This window comes from Hirundo rustica, chromosome 6, assembly GCF_015227805.2.
Source record: "Hirundo rustica isolate bHirRus1 chromosome 6, bHirRus1.pri.v3, whole genome shotgun sequence".
Lineage (NCBI taxonomy): Eukaryota > Metazoa > Chordata > Aves > Passeriformes > Hirundinidae > Hirundo > Hirundo rustica.
Window position 1 is genome coordinate 5,603,243 of NC_053455.1, and position 19,124 is coordinate 5,622,366.

Here is a 19,124-nt window from a genome sequence, read left to right on the forward strand (position 1 = left end):
TCAGATTGCTTTTCTAACTCAAAATTCAAAGCCCTCACATGACATCCAAACAGAAATATTTGCACAAGATGTGTATAAATATAAAGTTTATTCAGTATAGTGTTTAGAAAAATAAGTTCACATCATCTCAGAATACAAATAAAACACTTAATTGTCCAGGCACAAACCCCTATTACAGTACAACAAACATACATACTTTAGATCTCTTTGGTTGGGTAATTAAGCACAGATATGTTTGATGATACACTCTGGGGCAGCATCACCTAACAGTGCAGTAAAGACTTCTTGATTATTCCCTCCTCTAATGCGTACATTCCGCTTAAATTTAATATTTGTTGTAAGGCACAATAAAACCCATATTGGAGAAATAACTGGTTAGTTCTGGACAAACAGTACATGCAGCAAAAGAACAAACATCCTCTGAATGTGAATCCTGAAAGCCAGAAGATTCACCCCCTCCTTGAGTTCAGAAATTTAAGAAGCAAGTTTTAAATTATATGAAACATACAACTAAGGTATAAAATATCCTTCAAGATAATAACTGCTAGGAGATACAGGAAGACTTCAGGCATCCTTGCTTTTAAAGATACCATTATTTTTGTTTTCAGAATTATAAAATTACTATTCTTTTTGATGATTTGACATTCTTCTTGACCACAAGGCCTGGGCAGTTCATGTCCCCAGAGCCCTGAACGAATATTTCATTTGATACTGGAGGGATGCATCCTCCTGTTCATCTGCCCTTGCTAAGAAAAGTGCACAGACACTGGATGCACATGAAAAGCTCCTGTGCAAACAGGGCCAAATTCCACCCTGATTTATTTAACTGAAAATCGTTACTGAGGTGATTTTGCATGATTTGAAGTCAGAACCTGCCCATTCTTGTCATCAGTCTCAGACTGGGAGTAGTAACGACAGTTCCAGCCTCACTTCTGGGTGAAGTCACTTTCTGAATGAGTCTTCCTGAATCCACAGGTAGGGGAAAGCAGTAAATGGGAAGAGGTATATGCTTTGATAGACTGTGACTGTTTGGTTCTACCCAAGTGTCAGCCTTGTGCTCTGCTTTGTGCTGCCACTGTGCAGCTGGGCCAAATCCATCCCTAATCTAAGAGCAGTGAAATGAATGGACCATATTCCCAGCTGGCATGAAAGGACATCAAAGACAATGGAAACGTGCTGGTTTAGCCCAGCTGAGGACCTGGCCAAGAGATGTCTGTGATTTACATTGCTGAAATGTCCTTGCAGGTAAGACCACAGGGATAACGCTGCAAATAGTCCACAGAGAGCATTCAATTCAACGTGGTTCTGGTTTTCTGCAAAACTCTGGGTGAAACAGAGGCAGCTTTAATCAAAAGTAGTAAAGAAGAGAGGGGTTTGTAACATCGTGCTTTGTAAGAATTTGCTTGAACTTTAGGCATATTTTTCAAAGCTGAGTCTGGGACTAGTAAAGCAGTAGAATTTGGCAATGTTTTCTCTAAGATTTCCAGTGGACTTAGAAGTTACAAACATATGTGAAGTTGAAATGATCCTCTATTCTCATCCATAACAGAGAGGGAGGGAAGGGAAGGAACGTGTATGCCAGGTAGACATACCTTCCACTTAAACAACAGAATGTGATAATAAAGGCTGTCTGTGGGGCTTGGACACTCACTGCCCTCCCATGTGTGGGAGACCAGCATCCAAATCCCCTAAACACCACGTAAAAATCCTTGGTTTGGGAATCAGTGGAGCAATGCCTTATTTACAGCAGCCAAAGATCTTGGCCCTGGACACTTTTTGGGGCTTTGAGTACTGTCTACTGAGAGCAGTGAGCCTGCCTGCCTGAGGGCCACAAAATAAGAACTTACCCTTGTAAGGAATAAAACTACTTATTTAAATTTCTATTTTAAACACACTGTACCGTGCAATGAGTCTTTATATTGTGCATATGTACCCGCAGAAAACATGAAGTTATAACTACGTTATCTGGAGGGAATGACACTTATTTTCAACAGGAGAAAGAAAGAAAGAGTCAAAGATAATAAGAAGTTACTTGATATCTGGAAGACTAGAATAGATTAATCTTACTTTGTCCCAAAACACTGCTTTTATGTACATCCTCCACTCCCACAGAAGAGTGGGAAGTCTCCTATTAGAAGTACCAGACACTCCAAGAAACGTGCCACTGTAACAACATACACAGTTTTTCACATCAACTGTGCAGCAAAGCCATGGAATTCAGAGCCTCAGTAACACAACGAATGCAAAGAAGGAAAAATAAAAAATAAAGTAACAGGTACTGTTGTAACACCACGGTCTCTTCAGTTATGAGAGATGATCACACCAACAACTGCTCTGAAATATTCCCTAGCTTGCCTCCAAATATAGTCTGAGCTTCACAGACCACATGTTAATCCACCATCAACTCTTTCAGAGCCAAGTACACATTCTCCATTAAAATGACAGCGATACAGGGTATTCCTAATTTTCCAAAGGGCTGAATGATTTCATGCAAAGCATATAGAGCTACAGCTACTGTCATCACCATCTTAGTTACATGGGTGAGGAAGAGGTGGGAAACAGATTGCTCATGCTGGGGCCCAGCAAACAGATAAACAAGCAGAGCCTTTAGGAGAACTCGAGACTATCCGATTCCCTGCTCACGCGGAGCTCTCGGGAACGTCAGGGAAAGTTGTGCCAGGGGAACATACAGCTCCATGTCCTGTTTGTGATAATCTCTGCTTTAAAGCACTTGCCTCAACCACCCTGTTTGCCTGGGAGCACGTGGGGACAGCCAACTGCTGGTGGGCTGCTCCTGCCTGCAGAGCGTCAGCGACTCCGTACAGCTGCACACTCGTTCTTCCCTTTTCCTGCACTCTTCCCTGCAGCTCTGGAGACTCTGGCTCGCAGCGTGGACTCCAGTGCTCACCAGCAGAGCTCAGCCTCAAGATTCCACAGGAAACCTTGCAAAATACGCAATATAGTGCAAAACTACAACGAGAATGCCGATGCCATGCTCGCGGCACACGGAAAAACCTTCATTCCCCAAAAGCTTTCCATGGAACCAGTCAAGACCAAGAAAAACACACTGGGATATGCCACCTCATTTATCTTTCCTTTCCATTTTTTTTGTCCTTTAAAAGTGGTCTTGTTTTGTCCTGAGCCTGATACAGAGCCCACAGAAGCTTAGGAAAACACTTCCCATTGCCTTCCGAAGGCTTTGGACTAGGCCCCTGATGAGGATGAACACATGCTTTAATTACTGTATATATTGACATCAGGATAAAATATAACAAAACCAAACCCATGAGGATTAACGGCACTGCCATTTTTGTGCATCTGAATTCTTATCATTATTTTAAAGCTTAAAGGATGTGCTTTTCCATGCTACAAAAACTCCTCTGGAGGAAAGGTTAAGATCTGTTCCACCTGCCCAGAGCCCGCCCGCTCCTGCTGTCCCCAGGGAGAAAGGTGTGGACACTCATCCCCAGCCAGGCACGCTGCTGCAGTTCCCACCAGCATCCCCCAGGCTGCTTCTCCTGGGAGGATTTACATAAACACACACTCAACTGCACTCCTGGATGGGGGTCTTGCTCAACCAGCAGCTGAAGCCCTCCCACGCGGGCTGTTTGGCCAATGGGCCCGTGTAAAAGTGGGGTTCCCTTCCTTGCCTTGCACATCCAACCTTTCCTGCCCACCTGCCTGAGGCTGGAGCCAAGAGCTTCCCCTCAGCACAACCCTGTGGTGCTTCTGCAGCCCGCTCCTGTCCTGCTGATGTGGTGCACAAGGACCCATCCTCGGCTCTCTGCGCTGCCAGGAAATGTCACCGTGTCCAAAATCAGCCACGGTGCCCAAAAGACTCTTAAACCTCTGCATCGCCCACGGTGTCCAAAAGACTCTTAAACCTCTGCATCACACACAGTGTCCAAAAGACTCTTAAACCTCTGCATCGCCCACGGTGTCCAAAAGACTCTTAAACCTCTTCTTACTCGTGCAAGCAGGGTCACCCAAGTCAGCGGGTCTACTTGCAGAAGTAAGGCATCAGGATTTGGCCCTGAGGACGGATTATTTGCAAATCAGTGTTTTTATTCCTCCTGCCACTGTGCTTTAGTAACAAAGATAAGGCCACTAGGAAGAAAGGCACGTGGAATTCTGTAAAAAATACACAAAAGGGTTCAACTAATTCGCAAATTACTAACAAAACAAACAAACAAACAAACAAAAAAACCCTGAACACAAAGACAGAGGGGGTAGAAACAGTGACCTCCTGGGTTTGTGAGACTGGGAATTAATTTTCTAGTTTCAGTGTGATTAACATTTTACTTTTACAGTCTATTGCTTGAAAAAAAAAACTACAAAAAAAAAGTAAAACCTTGTCAGAAATAACTACGCTTACTTCCTGCTCAAACAATAAAATAAATTAAAAAGCCAGAAAATGTTTTCCTTTTCAATGCATTGTGTCTAAAGTGAAAGGGAACATAAACCATAAATAAAATCCATTGTACTAATTAAAAAAAAAAAGTCTCCTTTATAAGAACTGAAACAATATTTACATTCATACTGGATAGAAAGCTTCTGAATTGCATAATTAGAGTTTCAAACTGTGCCTTTACTGGTGCACTGACAAAATGCTAGCTGTAGCATTCAGAAACCTGTACATGATTGATGTGAGATTTTTGGTTTGAATGTAAGTCTGCTGGAAAAAAAGCAAACATACCAGTAACAATATTATGATTTTGTTTTGTTTCTTAACCTCAAACAACATAAAAGTAGCCGGAGAGGTATCGTCTGAAGTTCCTTAGAAATCTCTCAATGCCCATGGACTGGAAGTAAACAGAAAAAAAAAAAAAAGTCTGCATTGTTTCTACCATTTTGGAGTGAGATTTTTGTTTTCTGCCTGAAGCTAGGAGTGTATACTTACTGTTAAGAGTATGTTGTACTATGGAGAGTCAAGTTAAATTTTCAGGGTAGTATCTGGTAGCCAATCCTGTACCCATTCCTCAGTACTTGCCCTCGCCATTTCCCTTCTCCTTTAATCTGCTTAAAAGAGAATACTGCATGCAAGCCAAGCGTGGCAACCTAATTCCACTGTCGGAGATTCCTCTGTACATTGATTCAGACCACTTAAATGTTCTTCTGGTTTCTTTAAATGAAAAAAACCCCACCAAACAAAAAACCCCACAAACACCCCACTAGGTGCTTGTTAGGGCCTCAACAGGAGACTTATCTATTAAAACAGAAAGCAAAAAAAGAAAGAAGTTACAAGTCTTGCATAACTTCATCCATCTGAACTGTCTGCAGTTTGGCAAGCTCTTTTTTGTCCGTTTCCAGTTCTTCACACACCGTGTCAACCATGTTACTCATAACATACTTAGATTTGGAATCCAGCATCATTAAACTGCCAGTTGACTTACTCTCAGAATTAGGTAAGAAATTCTCTTTGACATCGGGTACGGCTTGCAGAACCAACCTGTGCTCTCTGCCGAAATCCTGGTGCACCTGTGCAGGGGGCTGGCTGACACGCTCTCCACTGGTCGAAACTATTTCTCCAAGCACGGGCTGCGCTGTGGAAATGGACAACAGATCCTGACTGGTGATGAGGGGACAGTTCTGAAGGGTTGCATAGTTAGTGTTGCTGATAGATATCACTGTAGAGGTACTGGTCACGGGTGAAGACATGGACTGGCTTTCCGAAATACCAGAGCTCAGTTCTGCAGCATTTAAAAGAGTTGGTGGTGTGAGGGAAAAATTATGTGAGGGCGTTACATTCACTAACGAGGAGGCCAGGGACTGGAGTCCTGCGCTGGATATATTTTCAGAAGACATGTTGACGTTCAGCTGCGTGTTCTGACTGACTGGCATCAACTGAGAAAACACCAGGCTTCTTTCCAGTCCTTCCTGCTTGACAGATCCTACTGCCTGGCCCGAATTGGGAACTGTATAAACCACTGCACTTGGAGCAAGGGGGCTGAAGAAAACCTTTCCTTGCTGCACGGTTGAAGATTCGGTCGTAAAAGTTCCTCCATCGGATGTGCTGGGGCTTACTGAAACATTACCTAGGGAAAGGGAAACAAAAGAAAAGAAAACAGAGATTGCAGCTGGCAGGGAGTTATGCAGTCTTGGCTTTTTTTACCTTTGAGGTGTACACATACACTAATACTTCATGCAACACTGAAAAGCAATTCAGGTGAAAAAAGCAATAGCAGGTGAGAGAAAACTTGGTGTAGAGAAATCAATGCTGTTAATAGAAGTTGCTTCTAGAAAGTTAAAAAAAAACCTGTTTCTGGTATATTAGATTAGGTATCTTTCAGACTCTCATTAAGGGGCAAACAGTCCCCAGCCATGTGACTAAAATGAACGTGCTTTGGCCTTCACTAGTTGCCACCACTCAATTTCCATCTAAGAATAGAAGCATGGAAAGCTATTAAAGATAGTTCAGTGACAGACTACAGCTTGTGTGTGGGAACTGGAGACACGTCACATGAAATCCACTACTGCTGGGCAGAACCTGCCCGAGTCAACCCGCACAGAAAACTCAAAAAACCGCTAATTTCTATCGGTCTAAATGGCTGATCCTCAAGCACTCAGCTCTGTTCCCTTTCACCTTGCTTTATCGTGTTTTTCCAAAATCCTAATCCTACCACATCCACCATGCTGTGAAAAGTCACCCAGCACCGCCTGTCCTTGCTGAAAGCCACAGCTCTGCTCGTGTGATGTTGCAGTGAGCCAAAGTAAGAAGAGGCGGCCAGAGATGACCTGAAGTTGTTTCCACTGGATGTGCCGTGTCAGTTGTCATTAAGGTAATTCCTAAAATAAGAAATGCTGGCTCTCGGGGCTGAGTCCCACTTGGAACACCTCTCTTTCTCATAAGCAGTTTAATTATAAAAGATTACAGTTGCACACAGCTGAATATTTTAGAACAGCACCGAAGATGAATTTCTCACATGCAGACTATTTTAGTTCCCTATTAATTACAGTTAATCAGTGATGAATTTTTGCAAGATGTTATGCATATGGGTAAACTAGACTAAGAAAGCCAGGTAGCCTGAAGTTACCTGTCAGTATTATTTACTGGCTTACTTGAAATAGCCTGCAGCATGCTTCACTTGGAATAGACAGCCAGCTACCCACCCAAGAAAACCAGAACTTTTCTCTGCACCAAAGATATGGTGGATCACTTTCCAGTGGGCAGTCAAGTGTTTTTAACCGTTGGGAAAATGGTCAGAGAAGAGATTATGGATCTTAGGACTTTCAAATACAGTAAGTCCTACAAGACTTAAAAAGACAGGACTTTCTCACCTTTGCTGGCTGTTAGCTTATGCCTTGGAGCATGTGGATTAAATGGCTTTAGTAATTACAGGTGGCATTCAGACTAAATGTCTTCTCTCTCTAATCTTGGTTAAACTATGTGCCAATACCTTCCAGTGCCTGTGAGTGCCACATTTTAGGACCTTGTAATTGTGCACCCATTTGAAATGTGGTTGCACGGCTCCAGTGTTCCTCCCTGCGCTTCAGCAAGAACAATTCACACCCTATGCACATTAAATTCAAGAAGCACACGAGCACAATTTGATTTTCATTATAGTATTCACAGCTCCTGAAACTAGAGACAATCATTCCAGTTTAATCATTTTCATAACCAAGGATAAAGTGGCCAATGAGTACCAAAGATGTTTAACTGTGCTTTTTAACTGACCTGCTTCAAAAAAGGGATCCAGAACTAGGTTTGTGCTCCCTGGGATTCTTCCTGGCCAGCTGCAAGATTCAGACTACGGTACGTTAAGACCAGCTCTAAAGCAAACTTGGGGCGGAGCCTGCACACTTGGCACATGAACCTGTGATGACATATTTCCCTTGGACTGAGGGCAGTTTTATCCAAAGAGCCTCACAGTTTCTATCTACTTCTATTGTCTCCCTCAAGTTTAATCTTTCTTAATTATGGAACAGAAAATGTACAAGCAACTGCTTGGTCTTGTTGTGTCTACAGTAATTCAAAATGTATTTTTGTGCACTGCCTTCCTTAAGAAAACAAAACCCCAAAACAACCACCACAAGAACAACAACGGTAACAATTTCCAGCTGCCATAATTTTCATTTTTATGAACCTTCTCATTAAAAGAATTCAGCGGCAAATGGGGAATATTTTGAATTACTGAAACATGTAAAATTTACAGATATTTGTGAAGACTCGTATCACAGACTTCTGTGAACAGCACGAGATGAAAGGGGTGTAAATTACCAGACCTCCTTCCATGCCCTTAACAGAGGAGCTCAGCCTCATCTAACGGTCTGCCCATGAGTATAACCCACTATAAGGGGAGGCAAACAGTATTATTTGATGTTCTGTGCATGGCCATGGCTGAGATAGAAGGTTGGCACCTTGGAAGGAAAGGACCACAGCTTCTAAAATGCTAAGTGAGCCCGATTCCAACTTTTTCTCATACCTCTCACTGCAAGAGGCAAAGCTTTTACCTTGTGAAGCTGCCACAGAAACTGGAGGCAGCTGCAGAGAAGAAAAACCAATGCTTCCGTTCAGCAGCTGGCCATTTGTTCCTGAATTGGGGATCTGGACAATGCCATACTGGTTTATTTGGACAGGAGCAGTAAAAGTAACTACAGAGCCCCCATCCTGGGAAGCAGCAGTTTCTACGCCTTCCCTTTTCACCTCTGAGCTCGGTATCAATCCTGGGAAAGTGACTGGGATGTTGCTAGGGCTGAAGGTTGCTGTGGCATTGGGGACCGAGGCCTGAAGGAGTTTGAAGTCCTTGACATCTTCTGACGACGATGACGACAGTATATCAGTGATGGACACGCCGTTGCTCACAACGCTCGCCGCGGTTTTGGGCGAATTTAAGGTAACAGTCTGCGAAGTGCCCACGCTGAGTCCATTGAGTATGACACTGTTGGGTCCCTGAAGAAACGAGCTACCATTGAGGAAGACAGGAGAGGTACTGGCAGGCATGAGGTTCCCATTCAACAAGACACCAGACGAGCTCAAGGCTATTTTAGTGTTTCCAAGCTGCTGCATGTAGACAGGCTCCATGTGGCCGGGAAGGCTGAGGCTGGTAACGCCATCGGAGGAGCTGGAGAGTGGATGGGGAGATAAATCCTCACGCCCCTTGCTGGATTCATCTTCTGTGCTAGGGTTGCCATCTGACTCGCTATGGGAAAAGATGGAGAGATGACATTGCATTACCACGGCGTGCCAGGATCTCTGCACCAAGGGGGACTTCTAGCCCTAACACAAGCATGTGAGAGTTTCCACGAACAATTTTTTTGCCTTTACAAGGCACTTTAAACGAATATTCAAGCCAAGGGAGAGGAGGTTTCTTAGAATAGAACACATCAAACCAAACACTCGCCAAAGGAGAAACTTTACAGACTGGGTTATGGAGTCGTAAATAAATTCCTCCACCCCGGCGACCGAAGGAGGCTGCCTGGGCCCCCCTCCGCCGGCCCGGGGCGTCCACACGTGTGAGACCGGCCGCGGCCATTTGGCAAAGCGCTGGGAGGTGAGGCAAGGCCGGGAAGCGCCGCCGGACCCTGCGGGCTCAGCGTGCCGCCCCCGGGCCGGGGGAAGGGGGAGACCCCGGCCCGCGCTGCCCCCGGGGCCGGCGGAGGCACCTCCGGCCGTGGCCGCCGGCCTGGGGGAGGGCCGGAGGGACGGGGGGGCGGCCTTTGTGCCTCCGCCCGGGGCTGCGCCGGGTTTTTTCGCTGACTGGTCCGCCCTCGGCTGCATTTTTCGGTCGCTCTCCCCTCCCTCCCCCTCGCCCTTTGATGTGTCCCGCGGAGAGGGGCCGCGGCGGCACAATCGCGCCCTTGGTTGAGAAATGCCTTGGGGCCCCCTCCGCCGGCCGCTTTCCCTCCTTCTCTCCCCGCTCCCTTCCTCCCCCCTCCTCCCCGCGCTTTCTCTCCCCCCTTTCCCGTCCCTTCCCGGAGGAAGGCGGGGGGCGGGAGCGGGGAGGTCACCTCCACCTGCCCGCGCCCCCGCCGCGGGGCGGGGGGAGCCGGGCCCGAGCCCGAGCCGCGGGCGGAGCGGGGCCGGGGCCGGGGCCGCTCTCCCGCCCGGCGGCGCGGCCGGGAGCCCCGGGAACCGGCCCCGCTCCCCCGCTGAAACCCGAGCCCGGCCCGCTCCCGAGTCAGGTTTCAAAACAGAAGGGACCCCGCGCGTCCTCCGGCCGTCAATGATTAACTCTGTCAGGCGCGACAATTGAATAAAAACAAGGAGCGGGGGGAACGAACACCCCCGTGCCGTCCCCTCCCGGGAGTCCGCCCCGCGGCTCCCCCGTGCCGGGAGCTCCCCCGGGAGCGCGGGGCGGCGGGTCCGGGAAGTTTCCCCGCGCCGCCTCGCACGCCCGGGCCGGGTGGGTGTGTTGGGAACGAGGGAGCGGGGAGGAGGAAGGAGGGGAGGACGAGGCGCACCGAAGGTAAGCGCCATGTTTGCAAGGGAAGAAAGAGCCGGGAGAGGGAAAGGCAGGCGGGAGAGGGGGCGGGGAGGAAAAAGTTTTCCCTCACCTTTTGGACTGGGTCTCGGAAGGGTTGCGGTCCCGCTGCCTGCGGTTCTTGAACCAGTTGCTGACCTGCGTGAGGGACAGCCCGGTGATCTTGGCCAGGTTGCGCTTCTCGGCGGGCGAGGGGTATCGGTTCTGCTTGTAGAGCTCCTTCAGCGCGTTGCGGGACTTCTCCTTGAAGCAGTAGACCGTCTCCTCGCCGTCCCAGATGGTCCTGGGCAGGGGGTATTTCCTCCGCAACCTGTACTTGTCCACCGCCCCCAAGGGTCTGCCCCGGGCTCGCTCCGCCTCGGTGTAGCGAGCCTTGTACCAGAGCTCCTGCAGCAGCGGGTGGTTGGAGGAGTCGAAGTTGTGGCTCTCCAGGATGCTGTACAGCTCGGCGTAGATGCCCTGGTGAAAAGCCACCAGCGCCCGGGCTTTCATCAAGCTCTCGTTGCCACGTAGCAGATCGCTCGGGGGCAAAGACCACAGGAACCTGGCCAGGCGGTCCAGGTTCCCACCTTGCTGCAGCGCCTCGCACACGCAGGCGACGTGGTCCGGCGAGAAAGCCAGGGGGGTCTGCGAGGAGGAGGAGGAGGAAGACGAAGAGGAGGGAGAGGAGGCAGCGTGGTGATTCCTGGCCAGGAGTTCCGTATGGAGCAGTACCTGTTCCGCGGCTCCCTCCTCGCCGGCGGCGGCGGAGCCTGCACGCTCCATGGGGAACGGGGCAGCGGCGGGAGGGGGCGGCGGCGCGGGCCCGTCGGGGGCTTCGGAGAGCATTTCCATCACATTTTCCTCCTTGATCTCTACCGCGATCACGATGTCGTCCGTGGCGGGGGAGGCAGAAGACATGTTTCGGTTTGTTTTCCTTTGTTTTTTTTTTTTTTTTTCCTTTTTTTTCACGTGGTCTTTTTTTTTTTTTCCTTCCTCCCTCCCCCCCCCCCACGAGTTCCCTTCTCCTCCTCTCCCCCTCTTCCTATCTCTCTCCTCCTCCTGCCCTAGCCGATCAGGTTTCCCCCGGCCCCGCAGTGACCATCCGGGATCGCTGCTGTATCCCGGCCGCGCTCCGCCGCTCCCCCCGCCGCGACTCCCGCACCCGCCGCAAGACTATGTGGCCCCGCCCACCGCTGCCCCGGCCGCGACCTCCCATTGGCTGCGCCGCGCCGGGGGGGCGGGGCCAAGGCGTCTCCGTGGCAACCGTCAATCAAACGGCGGCGCTCGTCTCTCCGCTTCCCCCCCTTCCCATCTCCACCTGGAGCCCCCGGGAAGCGGCGGCTCCGTCACCTGCGGCTTTTCCTGGAAGGGGAAGGGTTAAAAGGCTCCCGGTGCTGTGGTTACGGGGCGTGAGGGAGTTTTGCTGGAGTACGCTTCTGGGCCCCTCGCTTGAAGAAAGTCATTGAAGTGCTGGAGCGAGTCCAGGGAAGGGTAGCGGAGCTGGTAGAGGGTCTGGAGCACGAGTCCTATGGGGAGCGGTGGAGGGAGCTGGGGGTGTTTCGCCTGGAGGAGATTTGTAAATAAAGGTGACTTTTTCAGCGTCTGCAGCTCCCTGGAAGGAGGCAGTAGCCAGGTGGGGGTCGGGCTCTGCTCCCGGGCTGCCAGCGACAGGATGAGTGCACAGAGTCTTAAGCTGCGCCAGCGGAGGTTTAGGTTGGACATTAGGAGGAATTTCTCCGCGGAAGGGGTGATTAAACATTGGAGCGGGCTGTCCACGGAGGCGGTGGAGTTATCATTCCTGTGGAGGCATTTAAGGATAGACTGGACGTGGCACTTAGTGCCACGGTCTGGTTGACAACGGTGGTCTTTCCCGAAGTAATTGATTCTGCGGCTCCTGTTGGTTAGTCATGGGCGGGTGTCCCCCGCCTCCCCCTGTCAGAACCGGAGCTCTGGGGCCCGGACAGCCCCCCAGCCCCGCCGCCGGGCAGGCGCTGCCGCCCGGGCTCCTTCCCGCTCGGCCGGGCGGTGTCGGGGCCGGGACGCGTGCGGAACGCGCGGGGCGGCGCCGGGCGGCGCCGGGGCCTTTTGGCGGCGGCACCGGAAGGCGGAAGGCGCGGCGGGAGGAGGGAGGGGAGCGGGAGGCGGCCATGGACGACCTGGGCTGCCCGCGGTGCAAGACCACCAAGTATCGCAACCCCTCCCTGAAGCTGATGGTGAACGTCTGCGGGCACACGCTGTGAGTGGCGCCGGGCCCCGGGGGGAGCGGGCGCGGTCCGGAGCTCCGGCCGCTCTGCGGGGCACGGCGCGGCGGGGCCTGGGGGAAGGGGTAGCTCCGGGGGTGGGGGCGACACCGGCTCCGCCAGACCCGAGCGATGTTTGCGAGGCGGCTCCGTGCCGCCCTTTTCTCCCCCGGAGGGTCCGTGTCAGCACGGGCTGGGTCCGGTGTGGCTTTGACGCGCTGCCCTCGGTGCCTTCCCTGCAGTGAAATTCCCGGGAGAAGGGGGGAGGAACCCACGGGACACGGCGTGAGTTCGGGACACCCTCCTGTCCCGCAGCGCTGCGACGCTTCGGGCTGCGAAGCGGGCAACGCATGGAAAAATACATTTCCCATGGAGTTAAACGTTTCTTGTTTAAAACTGTGCTCGGGTTGTGAAGAAAGGTGTGTTGTTGTATTCTTTTAATGTGTTCTGCTGGATGAAGAGCGCTTTGCTGAAGGTTTTGGGCTGGTTTAAATGTTGGAAAATCCTCTTGTGAACCTGTGCTGATGGCAGTCTCAACTAGTTCGTGTTTGTGTTTTTTTTTTTTTATTTCTTTCTATTTTTTTTTTTTTTTCCCCCTAATTTTTTTTTCTTTCCCCCAAGAACGGTCATTACTTTTTTTCCTTTTCTCCCAAAACTCAGCCCTTAGATAGTACCCAGCACTGGCTCTTGCTGATTTAAGTCACAAATAGCCAGAACTCATTCACTTTCAGATCTGGAGACTATCCATAGTTTAAAAGGCTGTACTGTAAATTCTTTCTGGATGTACACCATAGAAGTCCAGTACTGCAGTAGCAGCCCTTTCTACATTTTTATTTTTGACTTGTCATCTTTCCTGTGACCTGTATGTTTTTAAACCACGTGTGAATTACACTGAAAAGATGCAGCCTGAGAGCTTTTGCTTGCCTTGGTACGTTGTTGTAAGTGAACAGGATGAAGGAAGTCAATTACAAGAAGGGATTTATCTGTCTTAGGAGAAAAGAGTTACTTTTCATTCTGTTCCCTGCTCCTGTTCTCTGTGGTCCTGCGAGCACTTCTCTTGCCATGAAAGTGTGGGAAAGGTGGCCTCAGAAGTGTCCCTTTGGTGACAGCAGTGCAGTCTGTGCAAGGGCAGCAGCATCAGCTGGAGCTCAGGAGAAACAGCCCCGTTCAGGCCAGGCTGTGCTGGTGTGAAATGATGCCTCGATCTTGCATTCACCAAAGATCAAAGGACTTGATCAAAGTGGTCCTGATGCGCTTTCGGGCTCCTCCAGAGCCTCTTCCAGCAGAGGACAGCATGTCTCAGTCTGTTCTTCTGCTTTGGTTCTCAGTTGTTTTGGGCTGTTTTTTGTAGCTGAGTTTCGCTTGAGACAATGGTGTTTTCTGCTTTACTGGGTGCAGTTGCTGACTCCGTGGTTGGGGCTGATGTTCTTGTCTTGCTTCTTGTTTCTGCACAAGGGCTGCCTCTGCTTCCCCCAGCTCTTGTTTGCATCTCTGTTGCAGAGTAGGATCTCTGGGTTTGTTTTTGATGTAATTAAGGACTCTCCATCTCGATGTGGTTCAGGTGTATCACTTCTCCTCTGTGTCTTCCTTCCAAGCTCTCCCTCTGGGTTGTATATCTATTATTGTTTCTGTACAGTGTTACAAAGCCTTCATGCTGGGAGTAATGAAGTAATGGTTAGTAAATTTCTGCAGTAACTCATGTAGGAGCTGGAAGCTCAGATGACCCACCTGTGAATGAAAGGAGGTAATTGATACTTGTTTTCATAGATTCACCATATTTCAGTTACAAGGAAGGAACAGTTAATTAGCTCCTAATGCAAATGAGCTAAAGTAAGTTTCTGATCCTTAGTTGATCTATTTTGGTATTTTGTAGTTCTTACCATTGAAAATGCTACTCCTAATTTCCAGTCCAAATTTATTTGCTATAATTGAAGCATTTAAGAAATCTACCGTGAATTTTATACACTTGTGAACTCTTTATTACATCTCTTTTGTAGGAATGTCTGGAATATTTTGAGGGCTTTCTCTTTGGTGTTTTTTACTCTGAAGAAATCCCATTGCTTTAGTCTCCTCTCTTCAGTGATTTTTAATTTTTTTTTTCCTTGGGGGCTGTTCTCACTGGGTTTTTTGGGCCTTTTCCACTTGGTTCACATTTTATTGGAGCTGGACATGGTGTTCCATCTGAGTCATTACTACAACAGCCAGAGTCAAAATTATTTTGTGCTCTTTTCATACCTGCATTTCATCCAGGTAGGATAATGCATCTTGATGTATGTGGTTTTTTTTGTTGGTTTTTTTTTTTTTTTTTCAGTGATACATTTGATTTATATAATATATAAACCCCAGATTCTTTATCAGTTTACCACTCAGCATATCTATGGGCAGAACAGAATTCAATCTTTCTGTGTTATCTTGTGCAAATGATCATTATTACCTTTTGGCTCTGTTAAACAACTTGTTACTTCAGGTGACTTTTGCACTTGCTTCAAGTAACTTTGGATTCTGAGACCCTCCATCCAAGTTTTTGAAGCTGAGATCATTCTCTGTTAACATCCTTGTATTTTCCAATGTGTAGTTTGTGGACAAAATGTCTGGGAGATTTTGGGAATTGTTGCTTGTGCCCATAAGAAATCCAGGTGAGGCAGAGCAAAATAGGAAGTTGCCTGCAGTAAGTTATTTTCATAATAACCTAATTCTCCTGGTTACCTTCTCTAACAGTGGAGAATGTGCAAAGATTAGAACCATGTGAGTGGGCTTGCTACCAATTTTCCCTCTGACTGAAATAATGATAGCTTATCTCTGGGTGTGGGTTTCTAATCATCTCTGACTGCTTCAGTTTGTTCCGCTTTTGTTTAGATTCTGTGACTGTCAGTTTAAGAGTGTCAAAAGTCCAGTTAAACCAGACCTGTATTGCCTATAGTTGCTGTTTCACTGCCTATATTGTGTCACTGGAGGGAATTATATTCCTTTGATACAGTTTGTTCCTAAGAAATTGTGTGTTAAATTTCATCTGTTCTGTTATCTGAAATATGTAGGAGGTAGGTTTTGTCTCAGATTATTTTGGCATCTTCCCAGGATCTGATGGCAAGCCTGACTCTGGTCTGTGTTTTCCTGTGTACTTGTCTCCTGCTCTTTAGAGGCAGGTGCTTTAGTCCTTCTTTAGGTTGCTGGAACTTAATGGAGAAAGCAGAGATGATCCAAAACTGCTTTTGTCAGTTTTCAAAGGGTAAATATTGCATCTACCAGATTTGAAAACCTTGAAGTACTCCTAATGCTGTAACCCCTGGATACAGTCCACAGGTTTATGGACTGCACGTCCATGGGTTTATGGAAGCTCATTAAGCTGTCTGCAGAAGCACAGTGCCTTTATGGTGCTTTTTGTTTGAAGGGTGCCGATAAATCTGCATGGAAAATTCAGAGCCGTGGCTTTGCTGGCTCGGGAGGCTTGGAGCAGTTGCTGTAATGTCTTTCCCAGTTCTAGCCGGGGCTCCTGCTCCTTCTGCTGTGCTATGAGTTACATTAGCCAGCTAATCCATCTTACTGAGTGGAGATTGATGCAGAAAATGCCCCAAGTGCTTTGGCATCATCTGTTAGAGATTTTCCCTCTCGTTGAATCGTGGCTTAATGCGCTCCTGCTTCAGCTGCGCTTTCTTGCATTGCAGGCATTCTGATGGAATATTTTCATTTTACCTTCAGCGCTGTCTCCTGGTAGTTTCTTTCCTAGGGCCCTGCCCTTTCCTATTCTGTCAGCTGTGCTGTTCACTTAATGAAGTGACCTCCAGTGATGTGATTTGTGCTTGCACAAAATACCTTGAATTTTAAAATATTGAAGAGCTTTTACTTAGCTGATTTGTCTGTAAGCTTCAGACCTTTGTTTCATGTGGGTTTCAGAAAGCTTGTGGTTTTACCATGAGTTTGTTTTATTCATTTTGTGACTCTTGTTTTCCCTTCTAAAGAACTGTGAGAGTTGTCTTACGTCTTCTGTCAGCCAGGTTGTTTCCACATTCATGTTCTTAGGTGGTTCTTGCCCTCTGATTAGAATGAAATTAGAAGAGCCATTCCTTTTATCATGGCTTATTTTCTCCCCTCTTTTTTTTACTTCTCACCCCTTATATAAAAAACCCACCTCAGACTATCTGAGAACTTGTTGGGCAACAGATGTCCAGTTTTTTCTTTCTTTTTTGACAGATGGCTGCAGTGAAGGTTCTTCTTGCTCTGGAATCCTGTCCTTTGGAGCTTTAGCTGTTCATTCTTCTCTTTTTCCTCAGTTCATTAATTTAAATCTCATCTGAGGTAGATGCTATGTGTGAAACTCCCTGTGCTGGCTTCCCATCTCTCCTCTTGCTGTGACCTTGACCCTGCCATCAGATTGGTGCTGGATTTTGGCAGAAGTGTGCAGGTAGCGCTTCTCCTCCCTCATCCTTTGCATCTCTTCCCGTGCCAGTGGCTTGACCCTGTGTGAGAAAACTCGGAGTTCCTTTCTCCCAGTGCTGCAGGTTTGGCATGGTCAGTTCCCCCATGGGCAGTGGGGCTCTGGAATGTGCTCCTGCCAGAGTGGGATCAGAGAGCTGATAAGCACAGCAGTGCTGCAGTGGAGATAAGGGATACACAGGTGGCTACAGGAGGATGAAATCGCTCATTTGGTCTTTTATAAACAACTTCCAGGTTGGGATTCCACTCTAGTTTATTCCAAAAGGATCTTGCCAAGCCTTACAAGTGTGGGAATGGTTTTTTTTGGGGGGTTATGTCTTAGTAGTTTGTTTTCCTTGGTTATTGCTTCTTGACCAATATCACCAAAAGTGTAACACCATGTGTTTTTGGCATCAGAGTAATGTTAAATAAGCCTTTTCCACTATAAATCTTCCCTGTCACTGGGAGGGAGGATGATAAATTAGCAGTTAAAAGTTGTTCTAGGATGGGACTTAGTAAGGAAATGCTTAGTTCAGGAATAATGAATGTCTTTTAAAGTTTATTTTCTTAAGTATAACACAGGTTCAAGGCATCAGATACTTGGCTTAAAAAAAAAAAAAAACTTTTGTGCAGGGAAAAGTGTGTCTAATTAAGGAGCAATGCTTGATTAAAGTCCTGTAGTGCCTTAGTTTCTAAGGTGCACTGATGGCTTTGCTTTCTTTCAGGAGTTCACTGAAGAATTGCATTCAAAATCCCTTGTGCATGCATGACAATTTTTGGTTTTTCAGACAATTCCTAGAGTCTTTTCTAAGCACGCAGATGCTGAGTGCGTGCTTGCCAATGGAGTTGTAATCCACCTGGCTTCACTTGAGACCATGAATTATCTTTTACTCTGCCTGCCTGGATTTCATGGGCTGTGTTGAGTTTTAGGAGGCAGGTTAAGCATATCCCACTGATTTACTTACATAAAGAGGAAAGGAAATGCATCCACCCAAACCTGCATTAAAAGAACGTTAAGGTTGTTACTGCAAACAGCAGTGGGTGAAGAGATTTATTCCTGGCTGTAAACTTGGACCATATGGTCTCCAACAAGGAGACACAAAAATGTTAGGTAAAAAAGGTAATTAATTGGGACTGCTGGTTCACCTTTGTTATCCCACTGCCTTTTATAGGGAGCAGGAAGGGGGACTGGTATGTAAAGCTCCTCCTTAGGAGTCAGTCCTGGTGCTCCAGCTACCTGTGAGCTATCCTGGCTTGTAGAGAGAGGAAATGTGGGTGTTTGCACACCAGCAAAAGCAAAGAAACTCCTTTTCTTCCCCACTGTCATGCCAGCTGTTGTGCTGTCTCAGCAAAGTGTCTTTTGACACTTAACATCTCTGGGAAACAGAGGTCAGGGACCAGAGCAGCCTCCACAGAAAACTGGGAAGCTCAATTTCAGCTGCTGCCAGTTTGGTGGTTTTGGGTTTGTTTGTGTACTATCACAATCTTTGATGGTAGTCGATGAACTTGCTTTATTATAAGCTTTTCTGGTCTCTTCCCTGTCTTCAGGAGACTTACGGAAAGGTGTCTGGGCTCCTTACTAAAGGACGGTTCTTTTTCTGAACTGTAGGGTTCTTTTTCTCCTCTTCCCAGAAGAAGATATATTTATTTCTCATTTAATTTGTTAATAAGGCCTCAGAACGAAGATGGTGTAAAAAAGCTCGCTGTCTCTAGGCCCAGCTTTGTGTTGCTCAGGGGAGACATCAGTTCTCCAAGTTGTGTTGTGGGGATTGTCTAATCTGCCCTGCACCCTGTTAGGGTGTTTCCAGGGATTCATTAGGGGGGAAGTGCATCCTTGGAGAGCTCTAATTGCGGTGTTAACAGCTGCAAAGATGAAGAAACAGAGGTCTCATTATTTGCCTATTTATTTTCATGTCAGAAGCCTTTGGAGTTTTGTGGCTGTCAAATTCCCTGGGAGGTAGAAGTAGGAACATCCCTGGTGAATTCAGGGGAACAGGGTCTCATGCCAGTGCGTGGGGCTGGACTTGTTGGAAACCAGTTTGGAATCTTCTTGTTTAAACCCTTTCCAAGT

General features: G+C 47.6%; 2 protein-coding genes across 8 annotated transcripts in view; one reads left to right on the forward strand and one right to left on the reverse strand.

Moving 5' to 3' along the window:
* Positions 1-71: 71 nt before the first annotated feature.
* Positions 72-11,351, reverse strand: LOC120753997 (homeobox protein SIX4). Of its 2 annotated transcripts, XR_005701307.2 has the most exons (4): positions 10,495-11,351; positions 8,452-9,140; positions 4,901-6,035; positions 72-4,802 (listed from the first exon to the last, which is right to left on the reverse strand). XR_005701307.2 is itself a non-coding variant. In XM_040067042.2 (3 exons), exons 1-3 carry the CDS (start codon positions 11,319-11,321, stop codon positions 5,239-5,241), a joined length of 2,313 nt encoding a protein of 770 aa, XP_039922976.1. In that variant the 5' UTR covers positions 11,322-11,351; the 3' UTR covers positions 72-5,238. The 2 variants fall into 2 exon arrangements, 1 of the variants encoding a protein (XP_039922976.1); XM_040067042.2 differs by having other exon boundaries at positions 72-6,035.
* Positions 11,352-12,506: 1,155 nt separating this feature from the next.
* Positions 12,507-19,124, forward strand: part of MNAT1 (MNAT1 component of CDK activating kinase) — a 116,502-nt gene continuing 109,884 nt past the window's right edge. For 5 of the 6 annotated variants that reach the window (XM_040067472.2, XM_040067471.2, XM_040067473.2 and 2 more), the window contains exon 1: positions 12,516-12,639. In XM_040067472.2, coding sequence (XP_039923406.1) covers positions 12,551-12,639 — 89 coding nt within the window. In that variant the 5' untranslated portion in view covers positions 12,516-12,550. Of the gene's footprint in view, positions 12,640-19,124 lie in introns of all 6 variants that reach the window. The other variant, XM_040067468.2, reaches the window with a different exon arrangement.

Coding starts and splice junctions, on each gene's coding strand:
- LOC120753997 (XM_040067042.2), bottom strand. CDS start 11,321: ATGTCTTCTGCCTCCCCCGCCACGGACGACATCGTGATCGCGGTAGAG. Junction 9,141..10,494: donor TCCGAGACCCAGTCCAAAAG/GTGAGGGAAAAC, acceptor CTTTTCCCATAG/CGAGTCAGATGGCAACCCTA. Junction 6,036..8,451: donor TTCTGTGGCAGCTTCACAAG/GTAAAAGCTTTG, acceptor CCCTTTCCCTAG/GTAATGTTTCAGTAAGCCCC.